Source organism: Artemia franciscana, chromosome 14 (assembly GCF_032884065.1).
Source record: "Artemia franciscana chromosome 14, ASM3288406v1, whole genome shotgun sequence".
NCBI classification, from domain to species: Eukaryota; Metazoa; Arthropoda; class Branchiopoda; order Anostraca; family Artemiidae; genus Artemia; species Artemia franciscana.
Window position 1 is genome coordinate 25,211,743 of NC_088876.1, and position 20,279 is coordinate 25,232,021.

Sequence of the window (20,279 nt, forward strand, 5' to 3'; positions counted from 1 at the left end):
TAAGTTAGAGCAATAAATACAATTTATGACAAATAAAGGTAACAGCGGCTTTAAAAATACTCATTGTTTCCCATTTTGCGAATAGTTTTCATCGTGAAAATCGAGCTGTCTCACCTAAGCATACGATATTATTTTTTCAAAAATAATGTCAAATTCAGAGCCGTGGATTTTGAATGTCAAGGATACGACTCAATAAATATCCTGATTACAGGAACCCAAAAAAGCAAATAATTATTGAAGAAAATAAAACTGCCTTTAAATTTCTTTGAAAACTCAATTTTTGTATAAAAGTGTGCATGCCCTTTAAGTACGTACAAATTATTTGCATTTCTGGGCATACAAATTTGTCCTTTAATTCTTCAAATCGTTTGACATTCAGAAGACAGTTAGCTTTTATCCATACATGTTATAATTGAACTTCAATTAAACATCCTACTTTCAGCAACTTTATTTTTTGACAAATTTTAATCTACTTCTGAAATTCAAATCTTGTGGCTTAATAACGAGAGCTGTGTCGAGAATTAGATTTTTTTGAAAATTGTATCAAGTCTTGAAAACACTTTATAAAAGCTATTATTTTCATCACTAATATACTCTAGATATACAAAAATATACTCTATTATACAGACCATCCACTGTAAATCTGTTAAAATCAATGTCTTAGGAACCACGTGCCGGAGGTATTTTTTATGTTTATTTGTTTGGGAAGTAAAGATGATTACAAAACTTGAGTCGCATATCAAACAGTCATGGTAACGAACTGTAAGTAAGGAGCGACTCGGGCCAACGACAACGGGCCGGAATTTTAGTTGCAATCGATACAGCAAAAGGCTTTGCTTTCTATGCTGATTCCAAATATATAGCATTTACTTTTTCTTTGCCAGAAGAAAGATCTTAAAGAAATGTATAGCATTCACTTTGTTTTGCCAGAAGAAGGATCGATCACGGATGCGTTTTTATATGTTTTTCTCACCAGAGGTGATCCTATAGAAAAGTGATCGCGAAAGGTCGGGAGAAGGCTCGTCTAAATAGAAATTCTAAGTCGTAGTGCTATTTTTAAGTTATCAAAAAGATTGGAAGGCAACTAGCCCACATTCTATGTCTTTCTTTTCCTGAAGTCGTCCGATCAAAATTTTGATATTACTATTATGTTTAGCATAGTTGAAAGTCCAATAGCTATGCTTCTGGGGATGACTTGAACCCTTTCGGCCTCTGGGAAAAGGACTGTAAGTTATGAGATTAGCTATTGTTTAGTACTTATTATTAGGAAGAAAACAGATATTTATGTTGTTTGTTTTTTGGATTATTTTTACGAGGAGAATTTTCCATGAGGAGGGAGGTTTCTGGGGGAATCTTCGAGGGGAAATTTCACACGGAGGAAAATTTTTACAATTGAAGTGCAGAATTCTTTTCATTTTTATTGCTTCTCTTTTATGACTCAATTTTATATGTGGAGAATTGTCTGGAGAGGAATTCCTAGGGAGAGGGAATTGTCTGGGAGGATTTCCGCAGGAGAAATTATCCAAGGGACAATTTTCTGCATGATGAACTTTTCGTTGGAAGGGGGAAATTCGGGCATGATTTGAAAAATGACCAGAAATTAAAATCAAAGTGAGGCGAATTTTCTAGCGGAAATTGTTCCCGGTTACGAGGGGGTTTGTCCCGTCCTTCCTATTTACCCTATAGTTGGGGTTTTCATCCCAATTCTTTGAGAACGACTCCTGAAACGCAAGCCCGTTTAGTTGGAATAATAAACTTTCTTAAAGTACTAAAAAAAATTGCGTTAACAGCAAGACATTGAAGAGGGTGCAGCCCCCCTTATATATGGAATAATTTATGTTTGTTTTAAGTTTTAATGTTGCTCCTTACTTTCAATTGAAAAAAAAGATGTATTTTTAAATTTAATTGACCTATAAAAGCCAATAGTAGTAACTTCTAATTTTTAACTACAATTTTTATGAATTGTAGAATTGTAGATTTTGATTATGTAGATTATGAATTGTAGATTTTATGAATTGTACAAATTGGATTCTGCTTGCAATGAGCGGATGTTTTGTCAGGAGCATTTTGAAAACCAATAAGCTTTTTTCCGTTGATATTAAAAGCTTTTGTCTCACCCTTATTTTGATGGGAATTATTTATCAAAATTTGAGAAAATACCAACTTTTTTTTTGTCTTTTGTCCTTAATATTTAATAGTCATTAATGTTTCCTGAAAAAAATAGAGCCATCCTAGATGAGTGGTTTGCACGCTTGACTTGGAATCCTTTGTCCGTGAAGACAGGGGTTCGAGTTTTGGTGTCGCTGGCTATTTTATTTGGTACGGGCGTCATTGACGGAACTGCTATAAGTTCTGAATTGGAACCTGGAGAAATCTCGGCAAGGTAAACAGGGTATGCGAAAGCACAGGATGGGTGCAACACCCCCAGCCCCATTGCACTTCCTGGCTGAAAGGCAGTGTAACGGAGATCAGCACCGTCAGTGGGGACTGTAAAGTCGACTGTCTTACTCTGTACCTCCTCCCCCCCTGCTCCTTCAAATTGACCTATGTCCCTTAAAGGATGAAATATTATAACAATGCTTATGGTATACAGCTATAAAAAGGTTTTCGCCACTATAAAAATATATTTTTACTAAAAAACTTGTCAATACTATTCTTGAAAGAGTTTGTAGAGTCAGTCATAACCACTTCTTGGGGGAGGTTGTTCTATTCCTTGACTACTCGGTTTGAGAAGGCCCACCTTCTAACTTCTCTATTGAAAGTGTTTTGCCTTAGCTTAAAGTTGTGTCCTCGTAGATTGTTTGTGTTGAATGTAAAGTGTTTCCTCTTGTCCAGTGTTATTGTAGTACTTGTGACATAGCTTGAAAATTTTAATAAGATCGTCTCGGAGGAGTCTATAGGAGGCGGAAGGAAGTGACAGCATTTCCAATCCTTCAGAGTAGGAGAGGTTTCTTAGTTTTGGTACAGATATTGCTGGTCTTCGCTGAATCTTCTCAAACGCATCAATGTCTTTTTGAACGTTAGGTCTTAATGTCGTTTGAACATATTCAATAATAGGCCGAACAAGAGAATTGAATAGAGTTGAAAAAAATGAAAAAGAAATATGTAAAGTTTTGATTGTTTGGAACTTTTTCCGGTATATTGTTTTAATTTAGCTCTTACTTGTGGGCCTTCATTCAAGTTCAATACTAATTTAGATAAAAGTTTGAATACTTAAATGATTTTGATACTATTGTTTCCAAAAAGCTTGTTCAGAAAAAAAAACTTTTTTTCCATGTAGATTCAAAATATGTACGATATGTTCGATATGGATAACCACTGGAAGTATACATTTATAATTGCCTCTCAGAGCCTCGTGCAAGGGATATGTACCCCGTAAAAGGCATATTAATGTCTTCGCCACTTTGGTAGATAAACGTTAATTTGTGGCTTCGGTCAATTCTTTGTTTCTTGGTCAGTTACTGAGTATCTTAATCAGTACAAGATTTATAAGAAAACTATACATTAGTAAGAGTAAGGGTGTGATGGATGTTGAAACAAGCAGAAAGTCACAGCAATATGAGGATCGAACGTTACCCTCCTTTCTGAATTCTCTGGTGAAAGTTAAAATATGTGTTTTATGTAGTACTATAGCAAATGAGAAATTTTTCCGTTTTTATAAAATGTAAATCAGTTTTAGTGCAAGCGCGATAAACAGTTAATAAAGATATTTATTCTAAAGCTTTATTTACCAGCTTTACTCACCTTACAAACTGATTTACCACAACCAGCTTTACTCGCCTTATAAACTGATTTACCACAACCAGCTTTACAACCACTTTTACAACCAGCTTTACTAACCTTACAAACTGATTTACCCCAACCAGCTTTACAACCACTTTACAACCAGCTTTACTCTCCTTACAAACTGATTTACCACAACCAGCTTTACTCGCCTTATAAACTGATTTACCACAACCAGCTTTACAGCCACTTTACAACCAGCTTTACTCACCTTACAAACTGATTTACCACAACAAGCTTTACAACCACTTTACAACCAGCTTTACTCACCTTACAAACTGATTTACCACAACCAGCTTTACAGCCACTTTACAACCAGCTTTACTCACCTTACAAACTGATTTACCACAACAAGCTTTACAACCACTTTACAACCAGCTTTACTCTCCTTACAAACTGATTTACCACAACCAGCTTTACAACCACTTTACAACCAGCTTTACTCACCTTACAAACTGATTTACCACAACCAGCTTTACAACCACTTTACAACCAGCTTTACTCTCGTTACAAACTGATTTACCCCAACCAGCTTTGCAACCACTTTACAACCAGCTTTACTCTCCTTACAAACTGATTTACCACAACCAGCTTTACTCGCCTTATAAACTGATTTACCACAACCAGCTTTACAACCACTTTTACAACCAGCTTTACTCACCTTACAAACTGATTTACCACAACCAGCTTTACAACCAGCTTTACTCACATTACAAACTGATTTACCCCAACCAGCTTTACAACCACTTTACAACCAGCTTTACTCTCCTTACAAACTGATTTACCACAACCAGCTTTACAACCTCTTTACAACCAGCTTTACTCACCTTACAAACTGATTTACCCCAACCAGCTTTACAACCACTTTACAACCAGCTTTACTCTCGTTACAAACTGATTTACCCCAACCAGCTTTGCAACCACTTTACAACCAGCTTTACTCTCCTTACAAACTGATTTACCACAACCAGCTTTACTCGCCTTATAAACTGATTTACCACAACCAGCTTTACAACCACTTTTACAACCAGCTTTACTCACCTTACAAACTGATTTACCACAACCAGCTTTACAACCACTTTTACAACCAGCTTTACTCACATTACAAACTGATTTACCCCAACCAGCTTTACAACCACTTTACAACCAGCTTTACTCTCCTTACAAACTGATTTACCACAACCAGCTTTACAACCACTTTACAACCAGCTTTACTCGCCTTACAAACTGATTTACCACAACCAGCTTTACTCTCCTTACAAACTGATTTACCACAACCAGCTTTACAACCAGCTTTACTCACCTTACAAACTGATTTACCACAACCAGCTTTACTCTCCTTACAAACTGATTTACCACAACCAGCTTTACAACCACTTTACAACCAGCTTTACTCACCTTACAAACTGATTTACCACAACCAGCTTTACAACCACTTTTACAACCAGCTTTACTAACCTTACAAACTGATTTACCACAACCAGCTTTACTCGCCTTATAAACTGATTTACCACAACCAGCTTTACAACCACTTTTTCAACCAGCTTTACTAACCTTACAAACTGATTTACCCCAACCAGCTTTACAACCACTTTACAACCAGCTTTACTCTCGTTACAAACTGATTTACCCCAACCAGCTTTGCAACCACTTTACAACCAGCTTTACTCTCCTTACAAACTGATTTACCACAACCAGCTTTACTCGCCTTATAAACTGATTTACCACAACCAGCTTTACAACCACTTTTACAACCAGCTTTACTCACCTTACAAACTGATTTACCACAACCAGCTTTACAACCACTTTTACAACCAGCTTTACTCACATTACAAACTGATTTACCCCAACCAGCTTTACAACCACTTTACAACCAGCTTTACTCTCCTTACAAACTGATTTACCACAACCAGCTTTACAACCACTTTTACAACCAGCTTTACTCACATTACAAACTGATTTACCCCAACCAGCTTTACAACCACTTTACAACCAGCTTTACTCTCCTTACAAACTGATTTACCACAACCAGCTTTACAACCACTTTTACAACGAGGTTTACTCACATTACAAACTGATTTACCCCAACCAGCTTTACAACCACTTTACAACCAGCTTTACTCTCCTTACAAACTGATTTACCACAACCAGCTTTACAACCACTTTTACAACCAGCTTTACTCACATTACAAACTGATTTACCCCACCCAGCTTTACAACCACTTTACAACCAGCTTTACTCTCCTTACAAACTGATTTACCACAACCAGCTTTACAACCACTTTTACAACCAGCTTTACTCACATTACAAACTGATTTACCCCAACCAGCTTTACAACCACTTTACAACCAGCTTTACTCTCCTTACAAACTGATTTACCACAACCAGCTTTACAACCACTTTACAACCACTTTACAACCAGCTTTACTCTCCTTACAAACTGATTTACCACAACCAGCTTTACAACCACTTTTACTACCAGTTTTACTAGCCTTACAAACTGATTTACCCCAACCAGCTTTACAACCACTTTACAACCAGCTTTACTCTCCTTACAAACTGATTTACCACAACCAGCTTTACAGCCACTTTACAACCAGCTTTACACACACACATCTTTTATAGAAACTTGGACACCTCCGTTAATACCGAAACATCAACATTTATGTTTGGTATAGAAAGACGGCTTTTATTTTTGAACATCGTCGGTTTCTCTCCTTTCTTTCTTACATCATAAATGTCTGACAGAACAGTTAATAAAGATATTTATTCTAAAGCTTTATTTACCAGCTTTACTCACCTTACAAACTGATTTACCACAACCAGCTTTACAACCACTTTACAACCAGCTTTACTCTCCTTACAAACTGATTTACCACAACCAGCTTTACTCGCCTTATAAACTGATTTACCACAACCAGCTTTACAACCACTTTTACAACCAGCTTTACTAACCTTACAAACTGATTTACCCCAACCAGCTTTACAACCACTTTACAACCAGCTTTACTCTCCTTACAAACTGATTTACCACAACCACCTTTACAGCCACTTTACAACCAGCTTTACACACACACATCTTTTATAGAAACTTGGACACCTCCGTTAATACCGAAACATCAACATTTATGTTTGGTATAGAAAGACGGCTTTTATTTTTGAACATCGTTGGTTTCTCTCCTTTCTTTCTTATATCATAAATGTCTGACAGAATATTAGGAATATGTCCTATATCAAACGCCTTTTTTATGGTTAATCCTGCGCTTTTTATTGGGTACACGAATCACTCCAAGAACGAGTATAAAAATAAGAGGATCCTTCTGAAACAGTATAATTTAGGACACAAACTTTTTAAGGAGTTTCCAGAGGGAGAGTTTGACATTCGCTTGTGGTATCTTTAATATGGCAATTCCATTTCAGTAGTTTCAAAGAACTCACCGGCCCTTTAGGAGGATAGGGTGAGTGAATGAAGGGAGAGTTTAAGAAAGTTAATTGTTAAAATTGTACACTTTGAAGGATTGATTGTTCTATCACTTGTAACAGCCATCTGTTATTTGTTCAAAGAATATTGGTTGCATTTTAAATTTTTGTGTTTGTGTGCAAATTTTGTGATTTTTTTTTTAATATGCGTTTTATGTGGTACTATAGCAAATGAGCAATTTTTCCGTTTTTAGAAAATGTAAATCAGTTTATAACAGAATATTTTATATAAAAGCTTTTCTATAAACATTGAAACTACTTTTATAGTTTGATTTTGTTCAAAACACTGATATACTTAAGAATTTCTAGTTATTTTCTTTGCTCTGTTGTAAATTTGAAATACAAGGTGTGCCTGTTTTTTTACATTGAGTCCAAAAAATTCAATATTTTTACTTCCTTATCTTCGATTTGAATTTTTTTCTGTATAAATTAGGATAAAATTCTACAATTTCTTTTAATATGAATATATAATACGTACCATAATTCCATGAAAATATTAATTATAATATTCTAAAATTTGCATCTTTTTTAGGATTTATCGCACCAAGCTATAGCTCTGACATCTGAATTGCAAGCGTCTAAGAGCGGATGGTTTCAGAAGACAATTACATCATTGAAGGAGGCTGCCAAAACTCAGCCAATTCTAAACCAGCCAAAAGCAGGAAATACTTTCCAAAGAAAGGACTCTCTGAGAGATATGCTATAAAATAATTGGCTATCTAATTTGTTTAAGGAGTCCTTTATTGATAAGTCAGTTCTTCAACCTTTTCGTCATTTTCGGTATTAATCCAGACCAGGTTCTTAGCCAGGATTTTTGTTTGGGGTATGGGCTTACAAAAAGAACTGGAAGACCGCATCAAAAATTTGTTTAGATGGATTTTTGATACGTTTTTACGAGTCAGACAAAAATTGCGAGGGGTTCAAACCCTTTGATCTTCCCCCCCCCCCCTGGATACGGCCTTGATCCTGACTCTGATTTTCCTTTTTAAGAACAAAGTGTGCCATTTTTCATTTATTATTCTTGTTCTTTAAATAAGTTGTCTGTTTCTGTTTTACCTTTGAATATAAAACCTACTTAAAGGAAAAAGGACGCATGGGCGTCTTTATTGTTTAAATCAAAACTTACATATGTTTGCTTCTTTTTATCTTTGTAAGCTGTAGTACACACTTGTATTGCCAAGAATTTAATTATTATCGTTTATCACTATTATTATTATTTATTTTTTTGATTAGAATAAATTTATTATCAAGAATTTATGGTTAAACAATATCTTTGGCTGATATTGCTCACAATCACAAATCACAATTTACCCTGTGAAGGTTAAATGTTAATCTTCATTTATAGAAAGTATATAGGATTCAAAATCTTAGATTCATATTGATTACAGTCTTAGTAGGGGGTTAGCATTAGAAAAAATCAACCAAGAAGTGAGAGGAATATAAAGTTGACGAACTATATTTTTATCAAAAGTTTCAACTTTTGAGTCTGTCAGACTAATTTTAGGTGGACGGTCCCCCTGCGCAGTTATGATATATTATTCATATACGTAGGAATTTTATGAAGAGGAAAAAATGATAATTTGCGGATTATGAAATAGTCGGTATTATAAAAAGTAAAAAAGAAGCGGTGACAAATTTGTGTGTGCACATTTCTTGTTGGCTGCAAGGGGGGAGGGGGGGGGCTGTCTTAAAAGTAAGGTATCTTAAAAAGCTTTTCTAGTCTCGACCTAAAATGTTAATTTTGTGCTAATTTATTTAGTAATATGCAGTGTGTATGGCTTTTGTTTGCTTAAATTACTTTTTTTTTTTTAGTATTTTCACTAGAATTCCTTTTAACTTTTTAAACAGTTTCTTTGCCTTAGTATTTGGCATTGTGCCAAGGAACTGCGTTGGCTAAGAAGGGCAGCAGTAGAGATTCCTGGTCATGGTGTTTTTTGAACCTCTGTTTCACTTCTTACGATCTCAATTTGGAGTTCAATTTTGGAGTGAAACTAGGTAGAGTCTTCAGAACTTTCCCGAAGTTTTCGGAAATTTCCGGCTTTAAAGTTGAGCATCAATTTTTTGACACGAAAGTTTTTTGGATTTGAGAAATTGTTGCTCCTAATTTATTCTTGACTGTCCATTGTATAGGAAGAGTAATTTGTTATTCACGTTAATTGAATAAAAAAATAGTATTCTGCAAAGTTGATCCGTCTTGTTTATGAAAAAAGATGTTAATAATTTTTAGTTATAATGGCTTTTCATGAATTGTGTAGGAAGCTGAATACTAAAGCGAAGATTCATGTTTATTCCTTATCATTGTTTATTAGTATTATTATTCTTTATTTGCCTAACCTTCCAATATTTCATTTCAAGATTAAGCGCTCCGGTTAGCGCTCCGGATCTTGAAATCCTAAGGTCAGGGGTTCGAGTCAAGGTTGTGCTGGTAAAAGAAATGCTAATAAATTTATAAGTAGCTAATCGGCTTCACCTTGCATGTATCAAAGATTATAGATATCTAAAGAAGGTATGACGTTTCGAAAGAGCCTACAATAAAAGATAAATCGACACAGAGAGCATTTGGGTTTTTTTTTTCCGTTAATTTTATTTATTAGTTAGATCACATTGCGTCAATGCTATAAGTGCTTATGCAGGTACTATAAGTGCTATTTGCTCACAAAGCTAGTTCCGCCTGTTCCGCCAACTTTCTTAAAGTACTTTCTGCTGCATGGAAAGAAGTTGGTTTTTCGTTAGGTCGAACAAAGGTCGCAATCGAAAAGAGTAAGAATTACGACAAGCAAAACGAAAAAGAGAACTTTAGCCCTATACTTCCGCGTTAAAAATTAGATATTTATTCTAGTAATTAATTTTTATAATGTATTTTTGGAAACCAACGACATTATTCCTTATTATTTGGTGAGAAAATGGCCGTACTACTACGAATGACTCACCGCAGTATCTAGCCACTTGAGGGCAACATAGCTACATGCGTTTCTCTCCATCCCAATTCTTTTAAAGCCTCCCCTCCTTCACTTTCAAGAATTCTTGATTTCCTTTAAATCCCCTCATACGTCATCCTCCCACCGATCTTTTATAAACTGGGTTAATTTATGCCAGGAGATAAATCTAGATAGATTTGGGTTAGGAGTTGTTATTTCTGGGGAATCCCTTTTTAAAACCTGAATGGTTCTCTTATGAGGAATATTAAAGACAACTAGTAATTAGCAAGAACAGTAATCAGTAATAACAAAGTAGCAAGAACAAAAGGAAATAGTGAGAATAGTCAAATAGCCAGTAAAAAAAAACGACAAGTTTGAAACTTGATTGGGGCTCTTCTGAGAAATAGTAAAAACAAAAAGTAATTAGTAAGAACAAAAATAAATAGTAAGTATAGTCAAATAGTCAGTAAAAAGAATGAACAATTTTGAATCATGATATTTTTTACAAATAAACTTTCTGTATGTCTGAATGGTAGTACTATCCTTAGAGATTGCTTCTTGGAATTTTAACCCGCTGATTATTTGATAAAAATTCTCTGGGATATAAATATTAGAACAACGTTATTATTTTTCCTTTTTCAACCACTAATCAGGTACGAATTTGTAAATTTATTTCAAAGGAGAGAAGCCCCCCCCCCCAAAAAAAAAGGGAGAAAAGGCGTAGAAAATATAAGAAATTTTGGTAGAATTCGTCAAGTGCACACAACCCTATCTAGGGGAGCTCGTGGATTTGACCCCCCCCCCCCCTAAAAAAAAATGTTTGTCTAGCTTGTATAAATATATATAAACAAATTTTTGACGGGTTTTTAAAGTTTTTTAGTGCTTCCATCCCTTAAAAAATCCTAGATACAGCCCTGCTGTACATATATACTTATGTTCAGAGGGAGGAGTTGGTAACATCGAAAAATAAACAGGGGTATTACGTAGAAATATAGGAAAATTGAAGATAGGGCCAACAATCCCTTTCCCTCGTGTGCATGTTTTTTACTAGTCCAGATCAGGCTTATAGAAGGAAGCTTTAGTCAAACTACTAAAAAGTTGTTTAATGTTAATAGAAAAAAAGAAAATGGTTTCTCAATTTCCGTTTATGATTAATTTTCTTATTCGTCGTAAATTTTTCTAACAAATAACCCTGTTCTTTCTGAATGAATCATTATAATAGCCTTGAGAAACAATTGTGAGAAACAATAACCTTATTGTTCTCCGGACAAGAAGAAAACTTTAACTGCTTTTTAACTCTTCTGGGGCAATATTAGTAATCAGATGGGACTAAAATTGACTCATTTTCCCACCTTAGAAACGAAAATAATAACAAATAATTAATGATCCTTTAGGATAACGTATGTTCGGAGCGCGCCTGATATTGGCAAATAGTTGAAGAGGCCTGGGACAACTTTGTCAAATTGCAAATCCTTAGAATCTGAACGTCCAGACTGTTTGGTGTTTAAAAAAAAAATCTTATAAACTACTTCGTATCTCTTTAGTTAGAGACATGTCATTCGAGTATGTGTTGTCATCTGATTGAAGAAGAAATTCTTTTCTTAAATGAGCTTTTTTTAACAAAGCTATCTAATTGCATGGGAAACGCCAAGTTTTAAAGATAAATGTACCGTAAGGCATAAGGTGTTGACAGGTTATTGTCAACGTTTCACTTGTTGGGTCTTTTTTTGGACTGAGTTTTTTGTGAACCCCAGGTCCCATACTAGCAAACAGAGCTTCAGTTCACTGTGCTACGATCAGTTATAAAACCTAAGCAGCAGAGAATTTGTGTGAAGTCAGTAAGATGAAATCATAGTCTAAATAATCGTCTGTGGTGCGTACTTTTTAAAAACGTACTGAATTTATGAATATTATGTAAAAGCCTTCCACGTTATTTTTTCCGGTGGTTCGAAGTTTTATTAGTATATATCAAGCACATATCCAGGATTTTTCGAGGGGGGATGTATTTTAAGATTCATCTCCCCTACCCTGGATGTGACTTTGGACTATCCTAATAAAAAGTTGGGTATAAATTTGAGCGTCTTCTGTTTGTAAAACTGTCCAGCGACTAATTTGGCTAGGTCTATGAAACGGGCGTGTGAACAAAATAAAAAGCACGATTTTTTGCTAGAAGATTTCCCAGTCGCTGGGTAGGGCGGAAATACCCAGGACTTTTGGTGTTTCTGAAAGGCTGATTTAGCGAATATATTCGCCGGAAAAGGGGTTCTAATTGGTAGTGAGTTTTATTCATATTTTGGGATAGTAGATGTCATATCATCCTTATTCAGCATAATTTTTGGTACATGCTCTATGATACATTAGATCAAATGTTCTTTTTTGTGTATTTTTTCACTTCTACTAATCTTGACCTCAGAGCAAAATTGTTTTACTTCCTCCAAAGTCTAATTTTATACAAATTTTGGGTATGATCTACGCCCTACCTAATATACTTCTAACAGGTTTTTCTGACGTTCACTCCTAATGAAATATACTTAAGTAGGATAAAAATTGAACACTTTAGAAACAAATTTGTGCCATATTATGAACATTAGGGGGGAGAGGTAAAGTATAGCGGATCTGCATACTTAAAGTGTTAGGTACAATTGTTCTGCATATTATCTATTAAAAATTGTTTTCTAACTTCACACTGTCCAATACTTTACCCTCCCCCCTAATGAGCAAATATATAGCCCAAACTATATATTTTTTATCTAATCTGTCACTTCTCTTCGTCTTGTCTCACGCTAAGCTGAAAGAAAGTAACAAAAAGAAACGGTTTTGCAATGCGTCAATAAATGAACAACTAGAGTTTTAGGGCGTAGATCATACAAGTGCCAAATTTTGTTACTTGACGTCTTTTTGTTCTTTCAAGTAGTGTTGCTGCTTTAGCAAGGGATTGGGGCTGACAGCGGTCCTAATTTCTTTCTGATCAAAAGTAAATGAAGACACAACATAAACTGTTTTCGGGGTCTATTTCTTTTAGAACTATGCTCCTATGCTACTCAGTAATAGTGGAACCCAGTATGCATCCGAGAATCTATTTCTGGGCAGGGTTCAGCCCCCCCCCCCTGTTTCCCCCGTTGGACATTTCTATGTAAACTTCTGCAAGAAGGGCAAGTTAGTAGAATGTCAGTTAGTTAGTAACTGTATATTTGAAAATTTGATTTGAATATCTGCAAATACTTTTAACTTAAAACAGTTTCGTACATAATACGACAATTTTTCTCTCTGGTAGCTTTGTTTTGTTTTCTATTTTACTTTACTCTGTGACATTCCTCAATATTTCCGAATTGCTGGTTTGCTTGATTAAAGTTTGTTATTTTGTCTTGTGAAATAAAGTTGTATAGATTTGATTTCAGTTTGACTTGATTATTTTATTTGTTAAAAAAGATGTGGAAAGCTGGAAAGAGGTCACTTAGTCACAAATTAGAATTTATTTTGTATTTATCAAAGGTCAAAACCAAATAATCAAACGTTTCGCGATAACGAACTGTAAGTAAGGAGCGACATGGCTCAATAGTACCAAAACTTTAGAAAACGGAATTTTGATATCAGTAAGTGCATCAGAAGAATCAGCATGTTCGGCTAATTCCAAATATAAGAAATGCATGAAGTTTAGTGTTACCCAACATAAGTTACGAGCCCGGGAAAATCGGCCTAATTTTTCAAATAGGGGGAAACGCCGCCCAAAAGTCTCCTAAAAAACTATCCGATATAGCAGATCAGAAAACCCTGTTGTGGAAGTTCCAACCTCTCATATAATTTCCATTTTTGCCAGAAGAAAGATCACGGGTGCGTGTTCATTTGTTTGTTGTGTTTTTTTTTTTTTCAGGGGTGATCGTATCGAAATAATGGTCCTAGAAGGGAAAATGTGCATTCGAATGGAAATTAGAAGTTCTAGTGCCCTTTCTAAGTAACCAAAAAGATTGAAGGGCGACTATCCCTCATTCCACGACCCTTTTTTCCCCAAAATAATCTGATCAAAATTTTGAGATAGTCATTTTGTTCAGCATAGTTGAAAGATCCAATAACTGTTTGGTACTTCTGTATTATTACGACCCCACTCAAGTTCTTGATCCGAGTAGAACCGGTTTCTCTGACCATGAGTGAAATTCGTCTAGTTTGCGGTGTGTACTGATACAGAATAGTGTCTGACCGTGGATGTTAAAGTGAAGATTTGGGATTCGCCAAGGACTGAAGAAGACACAACTAGACTTTTCCAGGATAAGGGGGTGTTGCCCAAAACATAATAGTGCGTCATTGGACACAGCATGACTTTATACTCTTTCGATAAAGATCCTTTTTGGAAGTGTACAACTAGGCCATGCAGGAAAAAAGTCGGTTTGCGTGTCGACACGTGGTTTGCTGATAGTAAAATTCCATTGCTTTCCATAATTTTCTTCTGTAGTTTCCATAATTTTGTTAATAAAGTGTTATATTTTCATAATATTTTGGTATATTTCATCTAACTTCACTTCTTGAGTGGTGTCGCTATAATACATAAATACCCAATGTCTTTAGGGATAAAATGACCAACCACTGTTTGTAGGGAGAGGACTCTAAGCTGAGAAATTTGCCCATTGTTTACGTATAATATTTGTATTCGGAAGTATACAGACATTTTTCGGGGGAAGATTTTCAGCTTGGAGTCGTGTTCCATAGAAAGAATCTTCCGTGGCGAGAGAAATTTTCAGGGGAAATTTTACACTGGGGAATTTGACAGAATTCCTATACAAAATTCTGATTGTCTTCCATCCTTTTTGCCAACTGAATTTCGTATGTGGATATAATACGGAGAATTATCCGAGGTGTTTTCAGCGTGTTCTGATTTCTGGGAGAAAAGATTTCCACGGAAGGGGTATTTTTGGACTGACCAAGAAAACAATTAAAAATTAATGTATTTTTCAAATGAAAGTGTACTAATGTGAATTTTTCTGGATGAATCGTCCACAAGAAATTTGACGGAATTTTTAGCAAGGATGAAATTGTCTGGAGGGAATTTGTAGAAGGGGAGGGGGTGTATTTTACGGAGGATTTTCCCTTGAGAGAGAGGGAAATTTTTCATAGACGGTAATCGAGATTTACCAGCCTTATTTGAAAAATGATCAGAAATTAGATAAAGAAGATCAAGTTTAAAAAAAATTAGAAATTAAGGAGCAACATTGAAACTCAAAGCGAACAGAAATTGTTCCGTATATGAAGAGGTTGCCCCTCTTCTCAATACTTTGCTCTTTACGCTAAAGTTTGACTCTTGTCCCAATTTTTTAGAAACGACTACTGAAACACAAGGGCCGTGTAATTACAATAGGTATTTTTTTTAATGTGCTAAAAACTTTATCGTAAAGGTCAAGGTATTGAGGAAGGGGGTAACCTCTTCATATACGGAATAATTTGTGTTCGTTTTTAGTTTTAATATTACTCCTTTCTTTCAGTTTTTTTTTTATTTAGTATCTTAGAGCGAGTATCCAAGGCAAAGCCAAGAACAACAGACTTTCAAATTCAATTCCCGACGAAGTTTTAAAAGATAAAATTATTTGGAAGTGTTATTACCCAAAATAATGGATGGATACCATGTAATATGGCAATCCGTGAGCCATTCAAAACCACATGCATTGCCTCGAAGAAAATGTAGTCCAGTATTAGCTTTTATATACTGCATGTATAAAAACCATACTAAAAATTCGTGAATTTATACTTCTATAGTTTTTATGGTACTTGGTATTAACCAAGTGCCATAGCAATCGCAAATTCTGTCGGTCTGTCTGTCGTTCCCGGTTTTGCTACTTTAGGTACTTCCAGGTAAGCTAGGACGATGAAATTTGGCAGGCGTGTCAGGGACCGGACCAGATTAAATTAGAAATAGTCGTTTTCCCAATTCGACCATCTGGGGGGGGGGGGGAGTGGGGGGTTGGTTAATTCGGAAAAAATAGAAAAAATGAAGTATTTTTAACTTACGAACGGTTGGTCAGATCTTAATGAGATTTGATTTTTGGAAGAATATCGTGTCTCAGAGCTTTTATTTTAAATTCCGACCGGATCTGGTGACATTGGGGGGAGTTGGGAGGGGGGAAACTTAAAATCTTGGAAAACACTTAGAAGTGGAGGGATCGGAATGAAACTTGGTGGGAAAAATAAGCACAAGTCCTAGATGCATTATTGACATAACCGGGACGGATCTGCTGTCCTTGGGGCAGCTGGGGGGGGGGTTGATTCTGAAAAATTAGGAAAACTGAGGTATTTTTAACTTATGAGCGGCTGATCGGATATCAACGAAATTTGGTATTTAGAAGGATATCCTGTCTCAAAGCTTTAATTTTAAATACAGACCGGATCTGGTGACATTGGTGGGAGTTTGGGGGGAGGATCTAAAATCGTGGAAAACGCTTAGAGTGGAGGGATAGGGATGAAACTTGGTGGGAAAAATAAGCAGAAGTCTTAGAAACGTGATTGACATAATTGGAACGGATCTGCTTTATTGGGGGGGGGGGGGGGGTAATTCTAAAAAATTAGAAAAATGACGTATTTTTAACTTACGAAGGAGTGATCGGATCGTAACTCAGATCTCTTATTTTAAACCTCAACTGGATCCAGCGTCACTGGGGTAGGGGGCAGTTGGGTGGGGGGGGGGGGACTGGGAATCTCAGAAAATACTTAAAGCGGAGAGATCAGGATGAAACTGGATGGGAAGAATAAAAACAAGTCTAAGATACGTGACTGACATAACCGGACCGGATCTGCTCTCTTTAGTGGAGTTGGGGGGGGGGGGTAATCTAGAAAAATGTGGTATTTGTAACTTACGAACGGGTGACCAGATCTTAATGAAATTTGATATTTAAAAGGATCTTGTGCTTTAGAGCTCTTTTTTTATAATCTCGACCAGATCCTGGGACATTGGGGGGAGTTGGAGGGGGAAACCAGAATTCTTGGAAAACGTGAAAATTACGGTATTTCTATCTTACGAATAGGTGATCGGATCTTAATGAAACTTGATATATTGAAGGATATTCTGTTTCTGATGCTCTATTTTCGAATCGAATTGGATCCGAGGACACAGGGGGTTGGAGGAGGGAAATAGAAATCTTGGAAAACGCTTAGAGTGGAGAGATCGGGATGAAACTTAATGGGAAGAATAAGCACAAATTCTAGATATGTGATTGACATAATTGGAACGGATCCGTTCTCTTTGGAGGAACTGGGGGGTGTTAATTTTGAAAATCTAGAAAAACTGAGGTGTTTTTAACTTAAGAACGGGTGACCGGATCTTAACGAACTTTGATATTTAGAAGGAATTCATGCCTCAGAGCTCTTATTACAAATTCCGACCAGATTTGTTGACATTGGGGGGAGTTGGAGCGGAGCATTGAGGAGGAAAAGCCTCTTTCATATTCGGAGTAATTTCTGTTCGTTTTAAGTTTTAATATCGCTCCTTACTTTCATTAAAAAAAACTTGTTTTTTTTTATTTAGTTTCTGGACGTTTTTTAATTAATGCATGTTTTGATTTTGGCTCTCCGTACATGAATAATTAAAACGAAATTTGCATAATAATTTTTTTTTTTTTGCTAAATGGCTTTCTCATAGTTTTAATCAGAAGAATTTGAGAAAAAAGGAGAGAGGGAGGAAGCCTGGTTGCCCTCCAATTTTTTGATTACTTAAAAAGGCAACTAGAACTTTTAATTTTTTTACGAACATTTTCATTAGTAAAACATAGACGTAATTTACGAATTAACTTACGTAGCGGACTTCTATATCCGTATGTTTTTATTGCGTATATGAGGGAGTTCACCCCTCGTCGATACCTCGCTCTTTACATTAAAGCTTTAAATTCTGTCCCAATTCCTTAAGAATGACCCTTAAATCACAAAGGCCGTAGAATAAATAATTGAAATTACTAAAAATACTTTAGCGTAAAGAGCGAGGTATTACGAGGAGGTAAACCCCTCATATGCGCAATAATTTCTGCTCGTTTTAAGTTTTAATGCTGCTCCTCACTTTCAGTAGAAACAAACTTTTCATATATATATTTTCATTGTTTTTTTTTAATAATGTTAAAAAATCCTGCGTCCCCTTCATTGAAAGTCTCTTCCCCCATGAGAATTTTTTCTCATGGGACGCAGGATTTTTTCTGCGTCCCCTTCATTGAAAGTCTCTTCCCCCATGATAATTTTTTCCATGGAAAGATCCTCCCACGTAACCCCCCACCTCAACTCTCCCTCCCAAACCAAAAAAAAATCCCGCTGAAAACGTCCGTACACTTCCCAGTAACCATTACAATATGTAAACTCAGGTCAAAGTTTGTAACTTGCATCCCTTCCCACGGGGACTATGGGGGTAAATCGTCCCCAAAGACATAGTTATTAGGTTTGTCGACTATGGTGAATAAAATGGCTATTTCAGAATTTTTATCCGGTGACTTTGGGAAAAAATTGAGCGTGGGAGGGGGCTTATTATTGTTGTTAGCCTTTTTTTATGTATATTCTGGCATTAAGGGGTAATTGAGTGAGAATCTTTTTGTCCTTCTTTAATACTTGTTTTTTTAATTAATTAGTTTGAGAATTAGAGGCTTGCAGCCGTCCAATATCAGGCTGTTTTAACCTTCCCCCGGCGGTTGTGTAGATTTATAGTTTGTTTTTTTCCTTTTTTTCCAGGGGGTTATCGTATCTACCCAGTGGTCCTAGAATATAGTCAGAGGGCTCATTCGAAGTGAAACTGAAAGCTATAGTGCCCTTTTTGAGTGATCAAAAAAATTGAAGGGCAACTAGGCCCCCTCCAACGCTAATTTTTTCCCAAAGTCAACCGATAAAAATTTTGCTAAGCATAGTCGAGAAATCTAATAACTATGTCGTTTAAGAAGACTTAATCCCCCACAGTCCCCGGGTGAAGGGCTGAAAGTTATGAACTTTGCCCATTGTTTACATATAGTATGAATGAATGAATGAATACTTTATTACCCATAAAGTATAAAACACACAAAGTACAGAGTATTATAAATAAATATAAATAAATAAGCAAAAACAAATACAATAAACAGCGAAGAAAAACAAAATTCAAACTAACAAAAGACAACATGGACTAATTAACCAGTATCAATATGGAAAAAAGGCTGCAGAGGGTCATAAACGTGAATAAAGTTGATAGTCTTTTTAAATAAATCATCACTGGAAGACCGAATCCAAGAAGGCACATATATTAAACCAAATCGAGCAATTATTTTTTTGTTTCGGTGCCATCTAGGAAGCCAGAGGAGGAATTTGCAATATCTGAAATAAGCCGTACGTAGAGTATGTCGATCTTTCTTACGAAACAGATGAGCTATGCCTGATAAAAACAAAAGCACAGGGGCGCAATAAGCGTTATAAATCATGCACAAACCGTTGCGGTTGTAACGGCTTTTGTTTGGGGATATTTTTCCGTAAGCGACGCGTAGGTTTTTCATGGCTTGATTCACTAGGGATGAACAGGTAGCGGAAAGTGTTGGGCCGAAACACAGACCAAGCCAACTAACTAAAGAAGAACATGGTAGAACTGCAGTCCCAGTAACGAATGGAGCGACCGCATAAGGGCTATTAAAACAAATAAACTCGCATTTAGATGCATTAACTAGTCCAATCTTAGATAGTTCATTGGTTAATATAGTAAAATTAGAAAGCAATCCACGGCGAGTCCGGGCAACAAGAAGAACGTCATCTGCATATGCAATAGAAGACAAACCAGTATTACCGTAAAAAACAGAACTTCTAAGGGGACGCAGGCACGATGCAAGCATGCATTTAAATATACTAGGAGACAATACGGCACCTTGCCGAACTCCCTTATTAATTTTTACCGGGTCAGATATTTGGCCATTCCAGGTAACTTGAATTTTAGACTTTGAATACCAAGAAGACAATAAACTTAGTACGGAAGGATTAACACCTGAAGACGCAAGGGAAAATAGAGCCTGAGAGTGCACAATATTGTCGAAAGCTCCAGAAATATCAACAGTAAGACAGTATAAAGACATTTTAGCTTTTACGGCATCTTTCATGAGTCGGCTTAAAACATGATGTGCATGGGAGCA

At 36.0% G+C, this 20,279-nt stretch overlaps 1 protein-coding gene across 1 annotated transcript in view; it reads left to right on the forward strand.

The window, feature by feature from the left end:
• LOC136035493 (rab GTPase-activating protein 1-like) overlaps nucleotides 1-13,574 on the forward strand; it is a 285,782-nt gene extending 272,208 nt beyond the window's left edge. The window contains exon 18 of the mRNA XM_065717324.1: nucleotides 7,797-13,574. Coding sequence (XP_065573396.1) covers nucleotides 7,797-7,970 — 174 coding nt within the window. The 3' untranslated portion in view covers nucleotides 7,971-13,574. The remainder of the gene's footprint in view (nucleotides 1-7,796) is intronic.
• Nucleotides 13,575-20,279: the final 6,705 nt, after the last annotated feature.